At 47.5% G+C, this 20359-nt stretch overlaps 1 protein-coding gene across 2 annotated transcripts in view; it reads left to right on the top strand.

The window, feature by feature from the left end:
• The window catches only part of LOC122811905 (glycine N-phenylacetyltransferase-like), a 662545-nt gene extending 646585 nt beyond the window's left edge, over window positions 1-15960 (top strand). For both annotated transcript variants that reach the window (XM_044084060.1, XM_044084061.1), the window contains one exon: window positions 15243-15960. In XM_044084060.1, coding sequence (XP_043939995.1) covers window positions 15243-15654 — 412 coding nt within the window. In that variant the 3' untranslated portion in view covers window positions 15655-15960. The remainder of the gene's footprint in view (window positions 1-15242) is intronic.
• Window positions 15961-20359: the final 4399 nt, after the last annotated feature.

Genomic DNA, 20359 nt, shown 5'->3' on the forward strand with positions numbered 1-20359 from the left:
TCTGGAGATGAGGGCGGTGCTGTTGGCGCTGCAAGCACTTCAGAACCTTCTCCGTAGGAACTATTGCGATACAGACGGACAACATGTCAGTTGTCTGGGTACATCAACAAACAGGGGAATCCTGGTCCTACCTCTGTCGAGAGGCCATGAGGGTGTGGGAATGGGTGATCTCCACCAACCGCTTCCTTATCGCAACGCACATTCCGGGATGGTCCAACATTCTGGCGGACAAGCTCAGCCGCACTATTCTTTCCTCACGAGTGGTCTCTCAATTCCCAGGTAGCAAAGCGGAGTTTTGCTGAATGGGGGCAGCCCTGCTGCGATCTTTTTGCCACTCCCTCAAACACGAAATGCTCCAGCTTCTTCGCTCTGATTCCCCCCCCTCGGGGAAGCCCCGAGAGACGCTCTAGTGCATGCTTGACCTCCTGGTCTACTTTATGCCTATCGTCCTCTACCCCTGATGCTGAAACTGATACAGAAAGCCTCTCGGTTGGGGAGCAGAATGATCCTCATTGCCCCATTCTGACCTCATCAAACTTGGTTCCCTTACCTGTGGTCTCATCTGGTGAATCCTCCCTGGATTCTGGATCCCATTCTGGATGTAATATCCCATCCCTTAGGCCTACCGACCCAGAATCTGGACAACCTGAAGCTGACAGCTTGGCTGCTCCAGTTCCACTCTTAGTCAGGACTCCCGGCATCTATTCACCAGTTAAAGCCTTCTTGGTGGCAGCACATAAACCTTCCACTAGGAAAGTCTATTGCAGTAAATGGAAGCGTTTTTCCATCTGGGCGGAACACCATAACTTAGATCCCTTCACGGCTTCGTTGCCGTCAGTCTTGGATTTCCTCACCGGACTTTTTCAACAGGGAGCTAGCTGTTTTACGGTCAAGGTTCAATTGGCAGCCATTTCTCATTACCATGTGGGACACGAGTCAGGTCCCTTGATGACTGCGAAATTATGTAAAACCTTCCTCAAGGGTACCTTCCTGCTCAGGCCTCCTGTCAAGGAAGCTGTACCCCCTTGGGATCTATCATTAGACCTTCAAGCCTTGATTGCCCCTCCCTTTGAACCAGCTGCCTCGGCCGAACTTAAATATCTTTCCTGGAAAACGGCGTTCCTTGTTGCCATCTCTTCAGGCTCTTTGTGCGAAACCTCCCTTCTTGATTTTTCATCAGGTAGAGTGTACCTCAGGACCACTCCCTCCTTTCTTCCTAAGGTGGCCTCAGAAACCAATATCATTCAGTCCATTAACCTGCCAGTTTTCTTCCCTAAGTACCAGAATAAAGGAGAATACAAGCTGCATTCCTTAGACGTGCACAGACAACTGCGCTTCTACATTCATAGGACTGCTGGTCACAGACAATCCGATCAGTTGTTCTTTTCCTTTGCCAAATTCAATCTGGGTAAAGCTATTTCTAAGGTCACCTTATCACGATGGATTTCACAGTGTATTTTTCTGGCCTATGAAACTTCGGGGAGGCCCGCCCCTCAGGGAGTACGGGCGCATTCTACTCGCTACATATCTACTTCTGCTGCCTTTAGATCTAGAGTATCTTTTGATGATATTTGCTCTGCAGCCACTTGGGCCTCATCTCATACCTTTATCAACCATTATAAGCTGTACGTTATTTCCAGAGGGAGAGCATCCTTTGGCTCCGCAGTGCTCCGGAACATCCTTCCATGATGGCCACCCAAGATTCAGGTAGCTGGGGACTCTGTCCCAAAGGTTGCTGACAAATGAAGTCCCTACTTCAGATTAAGAAGTTATGTATTCACCATAACGTTCCATCTGAGTAGGTGACTTCATTTGTCTGCAACCATCCCCCCCTCCTTCCCCCTGGCCTTCAGAAGTCTATTCTTGAATGTCCTCTCTTGGTCCCTTTCGGGACACGTTTGGTCTGAGATTTGGTATAAGGGCAAACTTGATCTGAGGTCAATCAGGGTTGGCAGGGGATTGTGGGTAAGGGGAGGAGCTAGGAGCTCGGATCCATAAGCTGTAAAATAAGTTGCCGGCTCGGATCCAAAGTCAGATCTAAGACCCAAAGGTTGCAGACAGATGAAGTCACCTACTCAGGTGGAACGTTATGGTGAGTACATAACTTCTTATTCACACTGCCTACCTTGACCTGGCTAAGGCATTTGACACAGTACCCCACTTGGGTATTATTGACAAACTCAGGAAGTTAGGTGTAAACCTTTGTCACATGATGGATAGCCAGACAACTCACAGGAAATTAGAATAGAGAAGTCCACTTCTACAGTCACCTCTTCAGTCACAAGAGGAGTCCTTCAGGGATCAGTCCTGGGACTGCTTCTTTTTGGCATTTACTTCTCTGAACTGAAAGCCAATATTAAGGACTGCTGGCTGACTAAATTTAATGTGATTGCAAATCTGGAGCAGTCATAGAATCCCCCACCAACACTAATGTTCTCCAGGAGAAGCTGACACACAATTAACTTGTGGACTAAAGCTAAATGCCAAGAAATGTGTGATAGTAACCTTCAGGAAATCATCCACCCCTGGTAGCTATCATATTAATAAGACACACTTAAGAGTCGAACCCGTAGTCAGGAACCTGGAGACACACACACAATAATTTAGCCTTTGACCATCACGTGTCTACACTAGTGAGGCAATCATTCTCTGTTGTGCAACTTATAGACAAAGTTATGACTTGTAGGTCCAAGGAGGTCATTGTTCCATTGTGTTCAGCATTCGTCAGACCTGTCATTGAGTACAATGCTTCTTTGGTATGTTACTAACCAGCATATCCAACAACTGGAACCGTCGATAGAGGTTCCTCAGTAAAAGAATACAGGGCGTAAGCATTATCAGACCCCACCCTGATAGACCTCCTGCATATCTGCAAAACAAAGAGCACCAGAATTACCCATTCTAAAGATTTAAACCTTGTCTGTGATATAAATAGGACCTGCTGGAGAGAGAGTTATATATCCCAGAGATTTCCACTTCTCTGGAAGAGGCTTCTTATCCATGTGAAGCAAAGTTGCTCCCTAACCCAGTTCAAGTGCAACTTGGACAACTGGATTTAAAACAGGAAATTCATCCTTGGTTTGGCATATGTGTCATTAATGGACACAGACATTGTGTAATTTGTTCATCCCCCAGGCCCCATTTTGTAAATGTTTCTTCTCCCAATGCTGTGCTTATACCAGAACTTTTCAGAAATTTGGGATGCAAGGCTAGACTTAAGAAAGGCCCTTGTGGTCATTAGCTTAGTATTATGGACTGAGAATGGATTTAATGCCAAAAAATGCTTGAGGGTATGATCAAGCATTTTTTGGCATTTAGGTTCAGTCCATGATTCTGGCACCAGTTTTTTGTTTGTTACAAATCTTCCTGCAGTATGACTGTCATTTGGGGATTCTGTAACTGCTCCTAGCTTTCTTTGGTCATCTGTAAACTAAGTTCCTAGATAAGTTTTTCCATGTTTCTGCATATGAGGCTGGGCGGACTTGTGTGTCTCTGGAAGGTCCTCCCTGCTGCAGGGTGAATGACTATAACTTCTCTCCATTCGCTTGGCACAAAGCCTGTATGAAGGCCGAAGTTGAAAAGTGATGATGGGGCATCTAACGAAATTGTGCTTCATGCTATTCAAGAAGCAGCTAAGGATTTTGTCAGGACCTTTTGATGCCGTATTTTTAGCTTTTAGTAATGCTTTTCAGTACTTGGTGTTGTGTAATAGCTGTAGGCGAGTCGATTTCAGGTATAACTTGTAGGATAGACTGAGTGGAGACAGCAGGTAAAGTTTGAGCTGAGTTTATCAGCCAGTAGGTAGCTATGTCTTCATCTTCGGCATAGGTAACATCATTCGCAGTGAGCTTAGCCCATTTCTGCATTATGCTTCTAATATTTCAAAAGTAATTAAAAAAGGCCTTGTGAATGTCTTTTGCTTGAGTAGTTTTTTTAACATCAGACTTGGTTTTGGCGGATTTTATTAAGTTCGTGATCTTTGCTTATTTCACAGACAAGGTCTTTATCTTTCTGAGCATTATTTTTACTTTTGGTCAGAATTCCATCTTTTATGCAGCTGTTTACAGTATTGTATAGTATATTGGTGTACTTTTCTGCTTATTGAGCAGAGTTTGACTGTTTTTTGGGTTGTATTTGAAGCTTGCCAGTGTATCACGTAGAAGTAGGTAATTTGTCTTAGAGAAATTTCTAAAGGAATATTGAGTGGATGGGATCCCTGGTTTCAGCTTTATTTTGAAGGAGACAACTTTATGTTCAGACCTAACAAGTGACGAAAATACACAAGGGATGGTGCAGAATGCCCCTTTATTGGTAGGGATAAGATCCAAAATGTTGTTCCCCTTAGTGGGTACACTTAATTGTTCCAGGGCATATGTATTGACAAAGTCTAGGAATTTCTTTGCCTGTGCAAACGGTGATTTAGGTTTCCCAGTGTATAGTTGGATAGTTAGATCATCTAGGAGAATAGTATTGGGTTTAATACGGAGTGATTCCAGTTCTGTAGATAAGTGCTATGGCTTTCTTGAGTCATAGAGGAAGTTCTGTAGCTTGTTAATGTATGACCTGGGACAATTCTGATGGTTATTTGGCTGTGAAGAAACGGGTGCATTTTGATGCTTTACCAGCCTTGATGTTAGTCTCTTCTGGATGAAGATTCAGACATGTCTACCCATTTTTTTTCCTTCTGCGTAGTAGCTGGTCAAAACATGTGGAAGACATTATAGACCTAAGCAGCTGGAGTGTTCTATGCCATTGTAAATCATCTCTTAGTCATTACACAGATGGCTATGACCGCCAGGGTGAAAACTGCTTTTAAGGATTGGAGTTTCTTATTTATGCTTCTAGAATTGATCAGTAACACCCTCATATTTTCCTTGGCTTGCTTCATTATGTTGGTAAGTTTATCAGTTTGGTATTTCCTAAAAAGGCACTATGAGTTTGGACAATGTCTTTGCCAATAATAGAATCCCTAGACTGAGCAAATGCAGGGTATCCCTGGTGAAGTTTTAGATGTGTAGGTATTGTGTCATCTACTGGCATTAGTTTTGATGTTATAACAAGGTCATCATCTTAAAAGTTTCATTTATAGCAGGTGCCTTACTTTCATCACACTTAAATTAACATTGAATCTGATGCTATCCGTGTTATCCATCACGGATGGGTTTGGATTCAACCTTGGATGTGAGCTGGCAACTAGGTTCCTCCTCTTCCCATAATCCCTTGCTGGCCTATGACTCCCAGATCTTGTTTCTCATGGAAATGTTCGGAGTGCGGGTGTTATTTTGTGTGTGTGTGTGTGTTCTTACTTCCAGAAATGTCTGAGAAGCTTTCGGGCTTTAAAAGATGCTCCTCATGCAGTTGGAATTCCATTCTGACTCAAGGAGAGGGTCACCTGGAGGTTGAATGCGACATTTGTGCCACATTCAACCCCAGGGCTCTCATAGATCGCAGGAATAAACTACTGCTAAAGGGGCTTGCTAAAGGGGGTCCCTAAACCTCTAGCTCCCCCTTTAAGCCCCTGGTGAACCCCAAAAGGAAGCCTTCCACTTTTTCTTCTAGAGATTCCCCTCCAAAAAAGCCAAGGATCCCGGATCACAGATCCTCGGATCCAGGACTAGCCTCTTTGGCTTCGGATCCGGGTTCTTCCTGTCCAAGAGCATTGGATCAGTCTGTTGTATCTGAGGCCCTGGATCCTTAGAGGCTCTCGGATCCAAGCCCAGCCCCTTTGGCTTCGGATCCGGGTTCTTCTTCTCCGAGAGCCTCGGATCAGTCTGTCGGATCCAAGGCCCTCGGATCCAAGGTCCTGTAGCCTCAGAAACCCTCAAATCTGACTCTGCACAAGCCACCTTTGGATCCAGCCTGTCCGTCAGATCCATCTTCGCCACCGAACAAACCATCGGACCCATCCAGGTCTTCGGATCTGAGGGTTGCATTGGATCCAGTAATCATTCATAGCTCTCCCTTGAGGTCCATGGATTCGAATCAGAAGCATAGGTGTCGGTCTCCCTTCTGAGACCGCAGGACAGTGTCAGGGTCTCTGGCTAGGTTGGGCCATTCTTTGGTATCCTCCAAGTCTTCCAAAAGTCTGCTCCCCACTGATATGGATAGAATGAGTTTTCTCAAGGCCCAGATAAAGCTGGGTTTGTTAGCATCCCCGCTTCAGTTGCCCAGGGGATCTCCCCCTTCCATGGGACTTCACTGTCCTCGTCCTACCCACCCGGGTTTGGATCACCAGGATAGGAGCATTCTCTGTGAGAGGTAGACTGTATCCAGTATCCCTCCCTTTCTCACACCATCAGGGTCCCTGGTGGGCTCTGTTCCGCTGCCCTCGGAACTGGCTGTGCCTCAGCCTTGCAAAGTCTATGCTGGTTCCCGTGGGGTTCAGGCCTGTAGTTTTCAGACACTCACCTTTAGAGCCTCCCCGCTGGACAGTACAGGGCCAATTTCATCTGGAGACGTCAGTGCTGTGTTCAGGGTCCCTCCTTCCTTCCCAGGTGGCTGCAGCTGTGGGAGAGGAGGGTGGGGGCCTCGTCCAGTCCATCAGCCTTCCCACAGTAGAGATGACCTTCTCCGGCTAAGAAGTTACGTCTCCTTTGGCTGTAGGTGCTCCCCAGCCCCTCTTGACTTTGGGCAGTGAGGCCTCATCATTCTTCCAGGGTCAGCCCCCTCCAATGAGCGCCTTCAAATGGGCATTACCCCACTCAGAGTTCCCGACTATTCAGAGTCCTCTCTAGAACCCCCCTCAGGAGAGAATGTGCAAGAGGAGGCACTTGGACTTCTCTTTGAATAGGGAGAAGGATTCTCCCAGGTTTCCATCTGAGGAAGTATCCTTTGGGGACATCCTGGAGATTCTAAAGGAAAGAGGCGGTTGGTCTTCCTCCACCTCGTCTTCAGATGAATCCATGTTCTTGTAGACCTTCGAGATGGGCCCATTTTTTGAGTGCCCCCTCATCGCCGACCCCCCCCCCCCCACACACACACACACACCGCCGACGAGCTCGTAGTATTCATCACCGACAGGTCGTGGAAGGAACCGAATACAGTGGAACCAGTTCCCCAAAAGGCCAAAGGATAAAACTTTTTGGAGCAAGGGCGTCCCCATTGATGCCATTGTGGTAGTCGCAGCTACTAAGAAGAAGCTCACCGAGCAGAGCTTCACGGTCCATCCCCCGAATAGGGTGTCTGTGGCAATTGACTGCTTAGAAAGTGCGTGTTTGCCTCAGCTACATTTGGACTGAGAGCAACCAACTACATGGCACATTTTACCCAGCTTCATAGGAATTTGGTCTCTGAACTTTCCTCCTCCTTTTTAGAGTTGCTGCCTCCTGAGAGTCTTAAATTGGTCACTCCGAAGCATTCCACTCTAACTTCCCTGGCTAATTCTTTGATGATGTTGATCTCCAGTGCAGTGGAGGCCACCTCTTGAGCAGCGGGCAGAGGCATTGCCATTATAAAGCACACATGGCTTCACCTTTGCAGGTTTGCGGAACCCTTTAAAGGCATCTTTTACTAACGCCCCTTTCAGTGGGTCAGCTTTGTTTGGTCCCACCGTCAAAGAGACATTGACCTGCAGCGAGCAGGAAGGGAAGACTGTTCGTGCTGGGGATCAAGTTCTCTACTCCCCAACGATCCTTTTCCAAGAATTAGAGTGGCAGTAAGAAACTTTGGTTCCACAAGACGCAGTCCCCCTTCCAGGATGCTCCACAGGAATCCTCTTCTACTAACTGGGGTAGGGGAGTCAATATCAGACATTACCCCAGAGGCAGAGAGGGTCTGCAGAACCAGGGATCCCAGGAACCTTTCTCGGATAAGCCCACGCAGCACAACTGAGGTGCTGCCTGGCTGTCCTGCCCTGGAGGAAGTTGGGGGACGACTCTCCCTTCACCCAGTAGCCTGGACAAGTATAACCTCAGATCAGTGGGTGTTAAAATTATTTTGGGGGGGTTATTTCATACACTTTTTTCAGCCTTCTCCAATTCCAAAATCTCTCCCAGACATTCCACCTCACCAGAGGGAGTTGGCCCATCTCAGGGTCCAATACCTTCTAAAAAGAGCCATTCAACAGGGCCCAACAGGTCATCGAGGATCTGGAATTTACTTTCACTTCTTTTTTGGTGCTGAAAAAGACCGGGGACCTGCATCCCATTTTGGACCTCAGTGAGCTGAACCTGTCAGTCAAGAAGTCCAAGTTCTGGATGGGACAGACCATTCTGCCTGTTCTGTGCAAGAACGATTGGATGTGCTCAGTGAATCTTAAGGACGTGTACTACCATATCAAAATTGGCAGACATTCCAGGAGATTCCTGCACTTTTGGTTAGGGGCTGTTCATTACCAGCTCAGAGTCCTGCCCTTTAGACTCGCCATAGCCCCCTGGGTGTTTACTAAATGCATGGTAGTGGTGGCAGCTCATCTACGGCTGTAAGGTTTCCAGGTCTTCCCGTACCTGGACAACTGGCTCCTTGTGGCCCCCCCATGAGGCATCAACTGACTTTGTCCTCCTACTATACCCTCCATCTCTTTCACGATCTTGGCATCATAGTCATCCTCTCTAAGTTAAATCTTTCCCCGTGTCAGAGCCTAGAGTTTATTTGGGTTCTTCTAGACATGGTGTCGGAGACTGCAGCACTCCTACCCCACAGAGTTCAAATTATTCAGGACCAGATCCATCAAGTTACTAACGCTCAATCATCCCACAGCCCACCTAATCTTGCAGGTGCTAGGTTCAATGGTGACTGGTATCCAGCTAGTGCCTCTCACCAGATATCACATGCGGTTCCTGCAGTGGACCCTGGCGGTTCAGTAGTCTGCTCAGGTTCAACCCAGGTCTAACAATCAGGATCTTTCAAGTGAGCAGAAACCACTCTAGATGGTGGCTTAAAACTCGGGATCTGATCCTAGGCAGAATCATGTTGGTGTGAATGACACCTGAGACGTACCTCCCTGGACTACATGAAAAGAGACATGGAAGAGCTCTCTGATCATGTAGCCCAGGCGGGTATGACCCTGACCCTGAATAGCATCCTGCCCTCACCAAGAATGATACATCAGTATAAAGAAAAAATGATCAATTTCAACAATTGGCTAAGCTTCTGGTGTCATTCAAATGGGATCCAGTGTCTGTCAGCCTGGGATGACATGCTTGACAGGCTGCGTTGCTTCGCAAGAGATGGCTTGCACCTATCACCCCTTGGTTTCGAATACTGGCCAAGGCTCTTGCTGCCCCCATAGTGCCTTTTTTAGGCAAGGCTCAAAATTCAAAGCCACCTCCATAAACAGCACAAGTAAAAAAAATGAGGGTTATACTACTCAATGCCAAGAGTTTAAATCTCAAAATGCATGTGCTTGAAGCACTCCTAAGTATGGAGAACGTCGACATCTGTGCAGTAACTGAAACCTGGTTCAAACCTCCAAAGAGCACTCCAGCACTACTGGGCTACAACTCATACCACACATTTTGGCCACAGAACATGAAGCGAAACACAAAAGGAGGGGGTGTATCCATATTCATCAAGGATACCCACACCTCCAGGTTAGCGGCGCAGCATGATACCTCTGAGATCATCCATGTGCAACTAACATCGGGCAAATCTGCAATGCAAATTCTGGCCTGCTACAGATCACCCTCCATGACCCAGGACCACCACTCCTCCTTTCTGGAGACACTGGAAAACATGAAGGTCCTACCGAACACCCTGATATTGGGCGATTTCAATTACCCTACCATTAACTGGGAAAACTACTTGAGTACAAACTCCCAGGCTCAGCACTTCCTGGAATTTATCAACTCAAATGCCCTGGATCAGCTGGTAAACTCCCCTACCAGAGGCCACAACATATTGGACCTGGTCATCACCAACATGGAAACGGGTGTTCTGCACTGGAGGTCAACCCGTCACTGGTTAGATCAGACCATAAACTAATCACTCTGGATGTCCACACCCCACCACCACCACCCCCAATCAAGGAAACCACAGTGAAAAACTTTTCTAAAGCAAACTTCACCTTAATTAAGGCAGACGTGGTAAGTTTCACAGCCTCCACGCTAAAGGATAACACTGCCCAAGATGCAGAATCCTTTACAATTGCACTCTGTGAGCACCTACAAGGATGCATGGATCGTACCATCCCTAGCAAAAACCAAGACTCACTCCCCTAAGAGAAGGAAACCAGTCTGGTGGACCCCTGCCATAAACAGGTTATACAACAAAAGGAGGAAACTAGTTCAGAAAAAAAGTAAATCCCAAGAAGGAAAGACATCCCTGATCAGTATCAGTAAGAAACTAAGGTCCCTCATAAAGTCATCCAAGGCTAACTTCGAAAGAAAAATAGCCAAGGATTCGAAAGATAACTACAAAGCCTTCTTTAGCTATGTCAAGAATCTATACTGAACCTACTGATAATTGCCATCATCCTGGCAGACAGATTCAGTGCAAACTTTACCTCCCTCTCACCTTCAAAAGGGCCTACAACAATACTGGAAAAGTGTAGTGTCCCGGAAATCACAGAAGAACAGGTGAAAACAGCCCTTTCAAAAGCCAAAAACGCAGCATCAATGGGGCCAGATGGTGTCCCAGGCTGCGTCTTGCATGAACTACAGAATGAATCCCCCCCCCCCCACACCTAAACATGCTGTTCAACCTCAGCCTCTCCACAGGCTACGTGCCCATAGAATGGCACACAGCAATGGTTATGCCACTCCACAAAGGAGGGGCCACAACTGACCCTGGTAACTATCGCTCCATAAGCCTGACTAGCCTGATCTGCAAAGCTGTGGTGCGCATCATCATGGAACTCATCAACAAAGACATTGGGAACCTCCAAACACATGACCTGACCCAGTTTGGCTTTAAGGGCAGATGATGCCTACTAAACCTGATTGACTTTTTCGAGACAGTCACCCAGGCCATAGATGGGGGAAAGGGGGTTCACATAGCCTACCTTGATCTCGCCAAGACGTTCAACACTATTCCTCACTCGGGTATTATAGAAAAACTCACCAGCCTGAACATAAACCCCTATATCACAAGATGGGTTGCCATCTGGCTTACAGACAGAACTCACACGGTAAGAATAGCGGGCTCCAGGTCCGACTGTAAGCCAGTCACAAGTGGTGTCCCGCAAGACTCTGTCCTGGGACCCCTACTGTTCGGCTTATACTTCTCAGAAGTACAGGCAAACACAGGAGGACTATAGCTAACCAAGTTCGCCAATGACTGCAAACTAGTAGCCATAATTGACTCTCCGGCTGACACGAACATCCTTCAAAAAGGCCTTACTGAGACAGATACCTGGTGTCAAAGTCATGGCCTCAAGCTAAATGCCAAAAAATGCATAGTCATCCTGTTTGGGAAAAACAAAACACCCACAAATTACCACATAGGCGGCACAACCCTTAATACAGAAGAGGTAATAAGAGATCTGGGGACCCAGGTAGATAGTAATCTCTCCTTTGACAATCATATTGCCAAAGTAGTTAGGAAATCCTTCTATGTGGCCCATCTAATTACTAAAGGGTTCACATATAGAAATAAAGAGGTCATAGTGCCCCTCTACTCGTCACTCACCAGGCCCATCATATAGAGTACAATGCCTCATTTGGGATGTACCTCACAAGACAATTCCAACAGCTGGAAAGACCACAAAGGCGCCTCACCAAGAGGATTACTGGCCTCAAACATATGTCCTATGCAGCCCGACTGAAAAAACCTCCGGCTGTACTCAGTAGCATATTGCTTACTCAGAGGTGATCTTTGCCTGACTTGCAAAGCCATGTCCAACTCAGAATTGATGGACATGTTCCACCTAAAGAAATCCAAATCACTGTGAGCCATGCGCTCTAGTGAGCTAAACCTCGCCGCAACAATAAATAGAACATGCTGGAGGGATAGATTCCTTTCACAGAGACTCCCCATGCTTTGGAACAAAATTCCTAACTACATTAGGCAGAGCATTTCACTAAAACTCTTCAAGAGAAACCTTGACGAGTGGATGGGTAACAGAAAATACACCCCTGGGATCACTTCATTGGCTCTGCTTGACAGAGGCTCAGTTAATCAGTGGGGCAGCGAAATCCGACACGCTCTGGCTAGGCTTAAAAATGCCCTCGGACAGATAGTTTAGTACCTACCTATTAACCCTTTTGTCTCCCCCAACCCAAGGCCACAGTGACCACGGACACCTGCCTTTTTGTGTGGGGTGGGGACATGTTTGGGGAAGGACAGTTCACTGCACTTGGTACCCTATAGAGACCAGATTGCACATAAATGTCCCAGAGATGAGAGCAGTCCTAACATTTCAAGCCTTTCAGGCGTGTTTCCCCTCTCGGGACTATAGCAGTTCAAATGGACAACATGGCAGTGGTCTGGTACATCAACAAGGAGGGGGAACACAGTCTCATCCCCTGTGCAGAGAGGCCATGAGAATGTGGCAATGGGTGAGGTCTTCCAGGCACTTTCTTCTTGCAGTGTACATCCTGGCAGTTCCAACATGTTAGCCGACAAACTCAGCAGGTCTATCTTGAGTTGTCACGCGTGGTCTCTGAGTCCATCAGTGGCACATTGGATATTCGACCATTGGGGTCTTCCTTGCTGTGATTTGTTTGCCTCCTCAGTCAACCACAAATGCAGCGATTACTTTGCCCTGATCTCCCCATCGGGGGTGTCACCCAGGAGTGCTCTAGTTCACGATTGGCCATTGGGGCTTCTGTATGCTTACCCCCCCCCCATTCACCTCATTCCCAAAGTTTTGCAGAAAGCCCGTCGCCTGAAGACCCCTGTTATCCTCATTGCCCCCTTTTGGCCTCGTCAAGCATGGTTCTCCCTGCTTTGGTCTCATCTGAAGTATCCTCTCTGGATACTGGATCCCACGCCGGATCTTATTTCCCACCCTTGGGGGCTTCCTCTTCTCAACCTTCAGTATCTTCATCTACCCACATGGTTCCTTCAGTTCCAGTGATCCTTTCCCAGTCCAGGCTTGCCTGTCCATTAAAAAATATTATCTTAGCCTCTCAAAAACCATCTACCAAAAACGTATATTCTAGCAAGTGGAAAAGATTCTCTGTGTGGGCCAGACAACGAAATCTAGACCCTTTTTTCAGCCCTTATTCCTGACATTCTTTTGTTTTGAGCTTCTTTATCTCAGAAAGGTGCCAGTTTCTTTACGATTAAACTCCAGTTGGGGCCATCTCAAAATTCCATTTGAATGAGGGGTCCCACCTTCTCTTTCAGACAGTAGAAGGCCTTTCTCAAAGGGGTATTTTTCCTTAGACCTCCTATCAGAGATCCCTCCGCACTGTGGTATCTTACCCTGGTGTTGCAGTCTTTAACACAGAAGCCCTTTGAGCCCACAGCATCCTGTGATCTCAAATTCTTGTCCTGGAAGATGGGCTTTTTGGTGGCTATTACTTCTGCCAGGAGAGTTCCCGAGTTGCAGGCTCTTAGCATTAAAGCCCCCCTTTTATGGTCTTCCACAAGGATAGGATATCTCTCAGGACTAATGCTTCATTCATCCCTAAGATAGCTTTGGATGCCAATCTTAAACAATCTGTTCAGCTTCCGGTGTTCTTCCCTAATTACTCTAATAAAGGCGAATCTATGTTGCATTGTTTTGATGTCCATAGACAATTGCGATTTTTACCTCAAGAGGACTGAAGAATTTCAGAAGTTGGATCAGCTCTTTCTTGCCTTCTGTCAGGCCTGAAAAGGTCTGGCAGTTACCAATGTATCAATTTCCCATTGGATCACCAGCTGTATTTCCTTCATTTATGACCACAGACACGTGGAACTTTCCAGACCAGTTAAAGCTCACTGGACTAGGTATGTGGCTACTTCTTCTGCCTTTTTGACTAAGACTTCATTGGATGCGATTTGTTCTGGTGCTACTTGGTCTAAACCCCCCCCCCCCCACACACACACACACACACACCTTTGTTACGCAGTATAAGTTGGATTTGGTGTCTTGGAACAGTTCTTCCTTTGGTTCCTCTGCGCTCTGGCATATCCCTCCCTGAGGCCTCCTATGGTTCATAGTAGCTGGGGATTCTGATCCATCCGTGATGAATAATGACACGGATCGCATCAGATAGTTACTTACCATAAGTTGGAATCTGTGCTGTCCAGTGTCATTATTCATCCCATTACCACCCTCCTTCCCCCTTCCTTCTGGAGATCTGGTAGGTATGGAAGGATGTTTTCCTTTAAGCACTTGTTTAGTATTATAGGCAGTCCAGACTACTTTCTTCTATCCAGCAAACTCTGTCTGAAGGTTGTAGGTCAGCAAGGGATTATGGGAAGAGAAGGAGCTTGAGCTCTGGATTTGTCCTTCAGTTGCCAGCTCGTTTCTGAGATCAGATCCAAGACCCACGCGTGATGAATAATGACAACGGATAGCACAGATTCCGAGTTATGGTAAGTACATAACTCTTTATTTGTGTTTTTCTTAAAATAAAAAAACTGGTGAAAATACAGGAGCTGGCAGTATCTTATAAATTCTGATTGGTAACAATTGTTGATTCTTTTTTTTCATCATTGATTATTTTTAATGGCATCTATCACAAGAAACTGAAAATTATAACACTGCAGCATTAATTTAGAATTGATCCTTTGATTATGAATGTAAGCAGTTTGTTTTAATGATTTCATAACTTGGTGAAAATATATAGTATAATTTCTTACCAGCAGAGGACGTAATGGCAAAACTATCATCACAATGAGAAACTGCATTTTCATTCGTCAACTATTGGCAGTTCATATGAGCATCACCAGAATATCTGAGACTTTAGTCTGTGAACACCATATTGCTGTCACTAAATTCTCCACTCTCACAACCTACGAAGTTAATTTTGTTTACCTGGCTAAAACCATACATGATGATATCACCACAGTAAACAAACCATTTTTATAAGTGGCAAGGAGTCTTATTTGCATGATAGTGATTTTATACAAAGCCACTTAAAAACAAAGTGGTGTTTTATGTTGTTAAGGAAACATGGTGGTATTGTATTTAGTGACTGTGGAAACTGTGGCGTACATGCTGGCCAGGTACCTATTTAACTGTGGTATATCTTGGGCTACAGACGATAAAACAGTGTCATTTGCATAATTAATGTTTGCAAACCTGGATTTTGTAATAAAAATTAAATAAGTAAACTGTTATTTCATGCTAGTCATCTACCTTTAACACCTTGTACACATATTCATGATTATCGTTGCTTATTCATTTTAATTCATTCTTTTGTTCACAGTGATAATGGAGGCAAGGTGTCCTTCCTTGAAGTCCACCATGCAGATGTAGTAAATACTGCATGGAAATATGGTGGTAGCCAGGGGAGTCTGAGATTTGTGAAGCGATGTCTAAGCCATCTCCCAAGCTTCTGCTTATTGGATGTGTATGGAAATCCCATCTCCTGGATGATGATGGACCAGTTCTGCACAATTCGCAATGTGTACACGCTGCAAAAGGAGAGGGGGAAGGGCCACAGCAAACACCTTGTAGCTCTTTTTACACACACACTGCATCATTTGGGATACCCCATTTACTGCCATACTGATGAGGGCAACATTGCTGCTGAGAAGTTGTTCCAAAGCCTTAAATTTACTGACATCCCATTCTCTCCTCTTTGGCTAAGATCAATCCCACTTGCGAAAGAAAAATGAATGGAGGTCTTCTCTGGACAAAGCTGTGATTGTCAGTCCCCAGAATCTGGTTGATGTGCTTTGGTTCATGAAATGATGCAGTACTGTGTGCAAACATTATGAAACAGAATTGCTGTGTGCCCCTACCTCAATGTATTTTGAACTTCTAGCATACTAGGAAGGTATCATTCTTTCAAATCATTGTTTCTTTTGCTCCAGGGGTAGCATGTTGGTTCAGATCAGGTTTGTTCTGTTAAAGAAAATCCAGATGTTATGTGATCCTATCTCGCCTACATTCTGAATGATGGGTTCGGAGCCGATCCCTCGGCTCCGACTCGGCACGCTTATGCCAAAGAGCGAAGTCTCTTATTGGCTGAGCTTACTATATCCCAGGATGCACCACTACCAGTCCCCCAGATCTCGCTTTGCGCTTCCTGCAAGACGTGGTCTTGAGCTGGCTGGGCTGAGTAGCTTTATTAACTACTTTTTGTCAGTTTTTGCTGTTTTTGGTCACAAAGCTGTTTTAACGGCTATCGCTCTTTGTGTACGTTTGGATTGTGAAAATTGTTGTGTGTGATTGGGTTGAGTTTGTTTTCGGCCCCCCCTTACATCCAGGGCCTTCCCGGACGGTCAACCTTTGAAAACTTTTCAGGGTCTCAAGTCTATAGTAGTTTAGAGTTCCCTGTCATTTACAGCTAGTGTTTGTGTTAAACTATAACTGTAAGCTTAGATTTATCACAAGCAAATCTATAGTTGTTTAATTTCCTGTCAAAGAATTGTTTAACATCATGTCTCAAACCCCTAGGCCTTCGGGCTTTAAAAAATGTTCGAAATGTGGTTTTAAGATGTCTATTACTGACGATCATTCGCTCTGTGTATATTGTCTAGGGGCAAAGCACTTGCAGGAGTCATGCAGCGTATGTCACGCTTTTTCCTCAAGGGTCCTCCAGGAGAGGAAAAATAAATTGATTCTTAAGGGGTTAATTAAACCCTCTTTGAAGAAGCCTTGGCATCCTCTCGGCTCCCGCCAAAGAAAAGGGCTTCGGTTCCGACCAGTCCGTCGGATCCGACTGCCAAGAGACCTAGGCAGGCCTCTCCTTCGGCTCCAAAGACTTCGGAGCCGAGGTCGGAACGGTCTGCCTCGATGCCACCAGTATCGACTCCTCTGGCTTCGGAGCCGATGGCTGGGCATCGAGGCGGAGTCACCGCCGGCTCCGCTGCCCCCGGAGCCGACAAGGGCCGCCCGCCCAGACACTCCCCCCTCGGCGCCGAAGTCTACCTCGGCACCGATGGAATCTGGTGTGAGTATTCCCTCGGCGCCGATACTCATCGAGTCGCCTGGAGCCGGTCCCCTAGCCCTTTGGGGCCGATGGAGAGGCCTTCGAACCCGCTCTGTTTCCTCTCGGTCTTCGAGAATGTCGGATTCTGATATAGACAGGGTGCTCCAAAGACTGTTCCAGTCCCCAGTCTTCCAAAAATTTGTTTCGGTTCCGACCCAGTTGGCTTCGGAGCCGATGACCATGGCCCACCCCATTGCCATTCCTCCTCCGACTGCTTCGGCTCCGGCGGAGCAGGTGCTGTTGGAGCCGGTGGAGATCTCAGGGTCGGCTCCGACCCTTACTCCAACCCGGGCCCTCGGGTCCGAGTTTGGTATGCGGACTTCTTCGGCTGGACCCGAGGGTGATGTTTCGGGACCTATGCTTTCGGTTCCGAGCCTCCTCTCGGTGCCCGCTGTGGGACTTCCGTCGGCTATCACGGCTCGAGACCGGACACTCCCAGGATTCTGGGGTCCGCTTTCAGGGCCATGAGGAGTGCCTTCGCCAAGACCTCTTCGACCATCTCTCCGGCTTTACCGGCACCTTCCCTGGGCGTGGAGACTGGGTCTTTGGCAGTCCCCCTGTCCGTAGCCAGCGGAGCCCCTAGGCCTGAGGTTACCCCAGTGGGGTTCCCTCCTCCTGAGGGTTCTTCGAGTTGTCTTCAGAGGAACCCCAAGGAAGAGATCGTGCAAGAGGAAGCACGTGGACTCCCGAGTCTATTACATCAGACACTGATATGGATGATGCAGAGGGGTCCCCGAAGTCGTCCTCGGATGATGTCTCATTCGCAGACATCTTAGAGATCCTCAAACAACGAGGCGGCTGGATATCCAAACCCCTCTGCTGACGAGTCAGTGCTCCTCAAGGCCTTTGGGGCTCAGCCCTCCGCCTCCTGGGTGTCTCCGCCTCGACGAGCTTCTGGATTTAGTTTGTCAAGGGCGTGGAACACCCAGATACCGTGGAACCAGTCCCTTCTCGTCCAAATAAATTTTTATCTGCTCCCCGAGAAGGAGTTCCTTACTAAAGGCGTGGCTGTAGATGCCATGGTGGTGGCATCTGCTACACAACAGGACGTGGCAGAGGCTTCAACGTCCGTCCATCCTCCTAATAAGGAGTCTAGGAGTATGGATAGGCACGGAAGCGCACCCTGACTTCAGCGGCCTTTACCTTAAGGTCTCTGAATTATTTGGCACATTTTACCAGGCTTCAGAGGGATCTGGTCAAGGAGTTGTCAGATTCCTCTCGGTAACCTACCTGAGCAGCTAGCCCAGTCGGTTAGCTCTCAGTTGGCTATCCTTACGTCAATTTCTAACTCGCCCATGAGGCTCATTTCCTATGCGGCCAAGGGGCGGTAGAGCGGCAGGCACAGGCGTGGCTCACGGAGACAAGCCTGGCTCCGCTTGTGTCAGTTCTGGAGGCCTTCAAGTCTTCCTTCGCCGACGCTCCCTTTGATGGGTCCTCATTGTTTGGACCCAAGGTGAAAGACACCCTTACCCGCTGTGAGCAAGAGGGAAAAACGTTATCTGCCGTAGGTGCCCGTTATTCCACTCCCTTTCGGCCTTACCCCAAGGCCAAAGGAGGGGGGAAAATGTGGTTCCGAAAATCTCGCAAGTTTTTCTCCCAACAGCAGGAAGATTCCCCGTCCAGAGGCAGAGGGCGGGAAATTTTTCAGGGAGACGCCGTCCCAGAGGCGGCAGAGGGCCCGCAATTCTGGAGACCGCGAGTCCTTTCGTGGCTCTTCAGCCTCCCACACGACATGAGGGATTGCCCGGCTGTGCTGCTCCGGAGCCAGTCGGGTGTCGTTTTGCCAAGCACCTAAAAGCCTGGGAGTCAATCACTCAGGACAGATGGGTGCTTCGGATCATTGCCGGAGGTTACACCATCCCATTCAAATACTCACCCCCACCGTCCAAGAGAATCCCGGACCCACCACCCAGTCAAAGGGAAATAGCAGCCGCAGAAGCTTTAAAGCTGCTAGAAAGGAGTCATCCAACCGTCCCCACAGACCAGATCGGATCAGGAAATTACTCCAGGTTCTTTTAGTGCCAAAAGACAGGGGACCTGAGACCAATATTGGATCTCAGCAGACTGAACCAATCCGTCACGAAATCCAAATTCGAATGGTCACGTTACAATCCATTCTCCGTTGTTGGAGAAGGATGTTTGGATGTGCTCCATAGACCTCAAGGACGCCTATTATCACATACCGATACATCAGGCGTCCAGAAGGTATCTGCGCTTCAGCCTGGGAGTCAGTCATTACCAATTTTGTGCTCTGCCCTTTGGTCTCACCACAGCCCCCAGGGTGTTCACCAAGTGTTTGGCAGTAGTGACGGCTCACCTGAGAAGTCTTGGATTCCAAGTGTTTCCCTATCTCGACGACTGGCTCCTGACTGCCACCACCAGGCATCTACTAATGGACAACCTCAAAGCCACCATCTCCTGGGTGTTTCCCTAGGGATTACATTCAATTGGTCAAAGTCTGTCTTGCTGCCCTCTCAACGCATAAAGTTTATAGGAGCAGAGATAGACTCAAGATTGATGCGTCTTTCTTCCTGCCGAAAGGATCCGAACGTTACAGGGCCAAGTTCAAGCTCTGATCTCGAGATCCAAAGCCCCAGCCAGGATGGTCCTACAGGTTTTAGGCTCAATGTCTGCCACGGTTCTTTTAGTTCCTCTAGCAAGATTACACATGAGGATTCTTCAGTGGCTCTTGTCAACTCAATGGTCCTTTCAGGATCTTCCCCTCAATCATCACATCATCATTACGGAAATATGCAAAGGGACCTTCGCTGGTGGCTTCAGACATCCAACTTGGATCAGGGAAAACCCTTTGTTCTCCCCCCTCCAGTGGTTACCCTGACGACAGATGCCTCCCAGATAGGGTGGGGGGGGCATCATTGTCTGGGCAGGCTAGTTCAGGGCTCCTGGCTTCCGGACGAAGCTCTTCTCCACATCAACGTGTTGGAGATGAGGGCTGTACTTCTATCCCTACAGGCCTTACACAAGTTTCTTCCTCAAGGCATCATCGCCATCCACACAGACAACATGTCGGTGGTTTGGTATCTGAACAAACAAGGAGGGACCAGATCGTATCCCCTTTGCAGAGAGGCCATGAGAGTGTGGGAATGGGCTGTAGCTACCAACCGCTTCTTGGTAGCGACCCACATCCCGGGAAAGTCAAATGTATTGGTGGACAAATTAAGCAGGACAATTCTCTCTCCTCACGAATGGTCTCTAAACCGCACAGTAGCAGCCCAGGTTTTCAAGAGATGGGGGACGCCGTGCTGCGACCTATTTGCAACTCCACAAAACACCAAGTGCCAAAGGTTCTTCTCCTTGATTCCACATCAGGAAGTACCAGCCATGGATGCTCTAGCACAACCTTGGCCAACAGGGCTACTTTATGC

This window comes from Protopterus annectens, chromosome 9.part0, assembly GCF_019279795.1.
Source record: "Protopterus annectens isolate FY-2018-M chromosome 9.part0, PAN1.0, whole genome shotgun sequence".
Taxonomy (NCBI): domain Eukaryota; kingdom Metazoa; phylum Chordata; order Ceratodontiformes; family Protopteridae; genus Protopterus; species Protopterus annectens.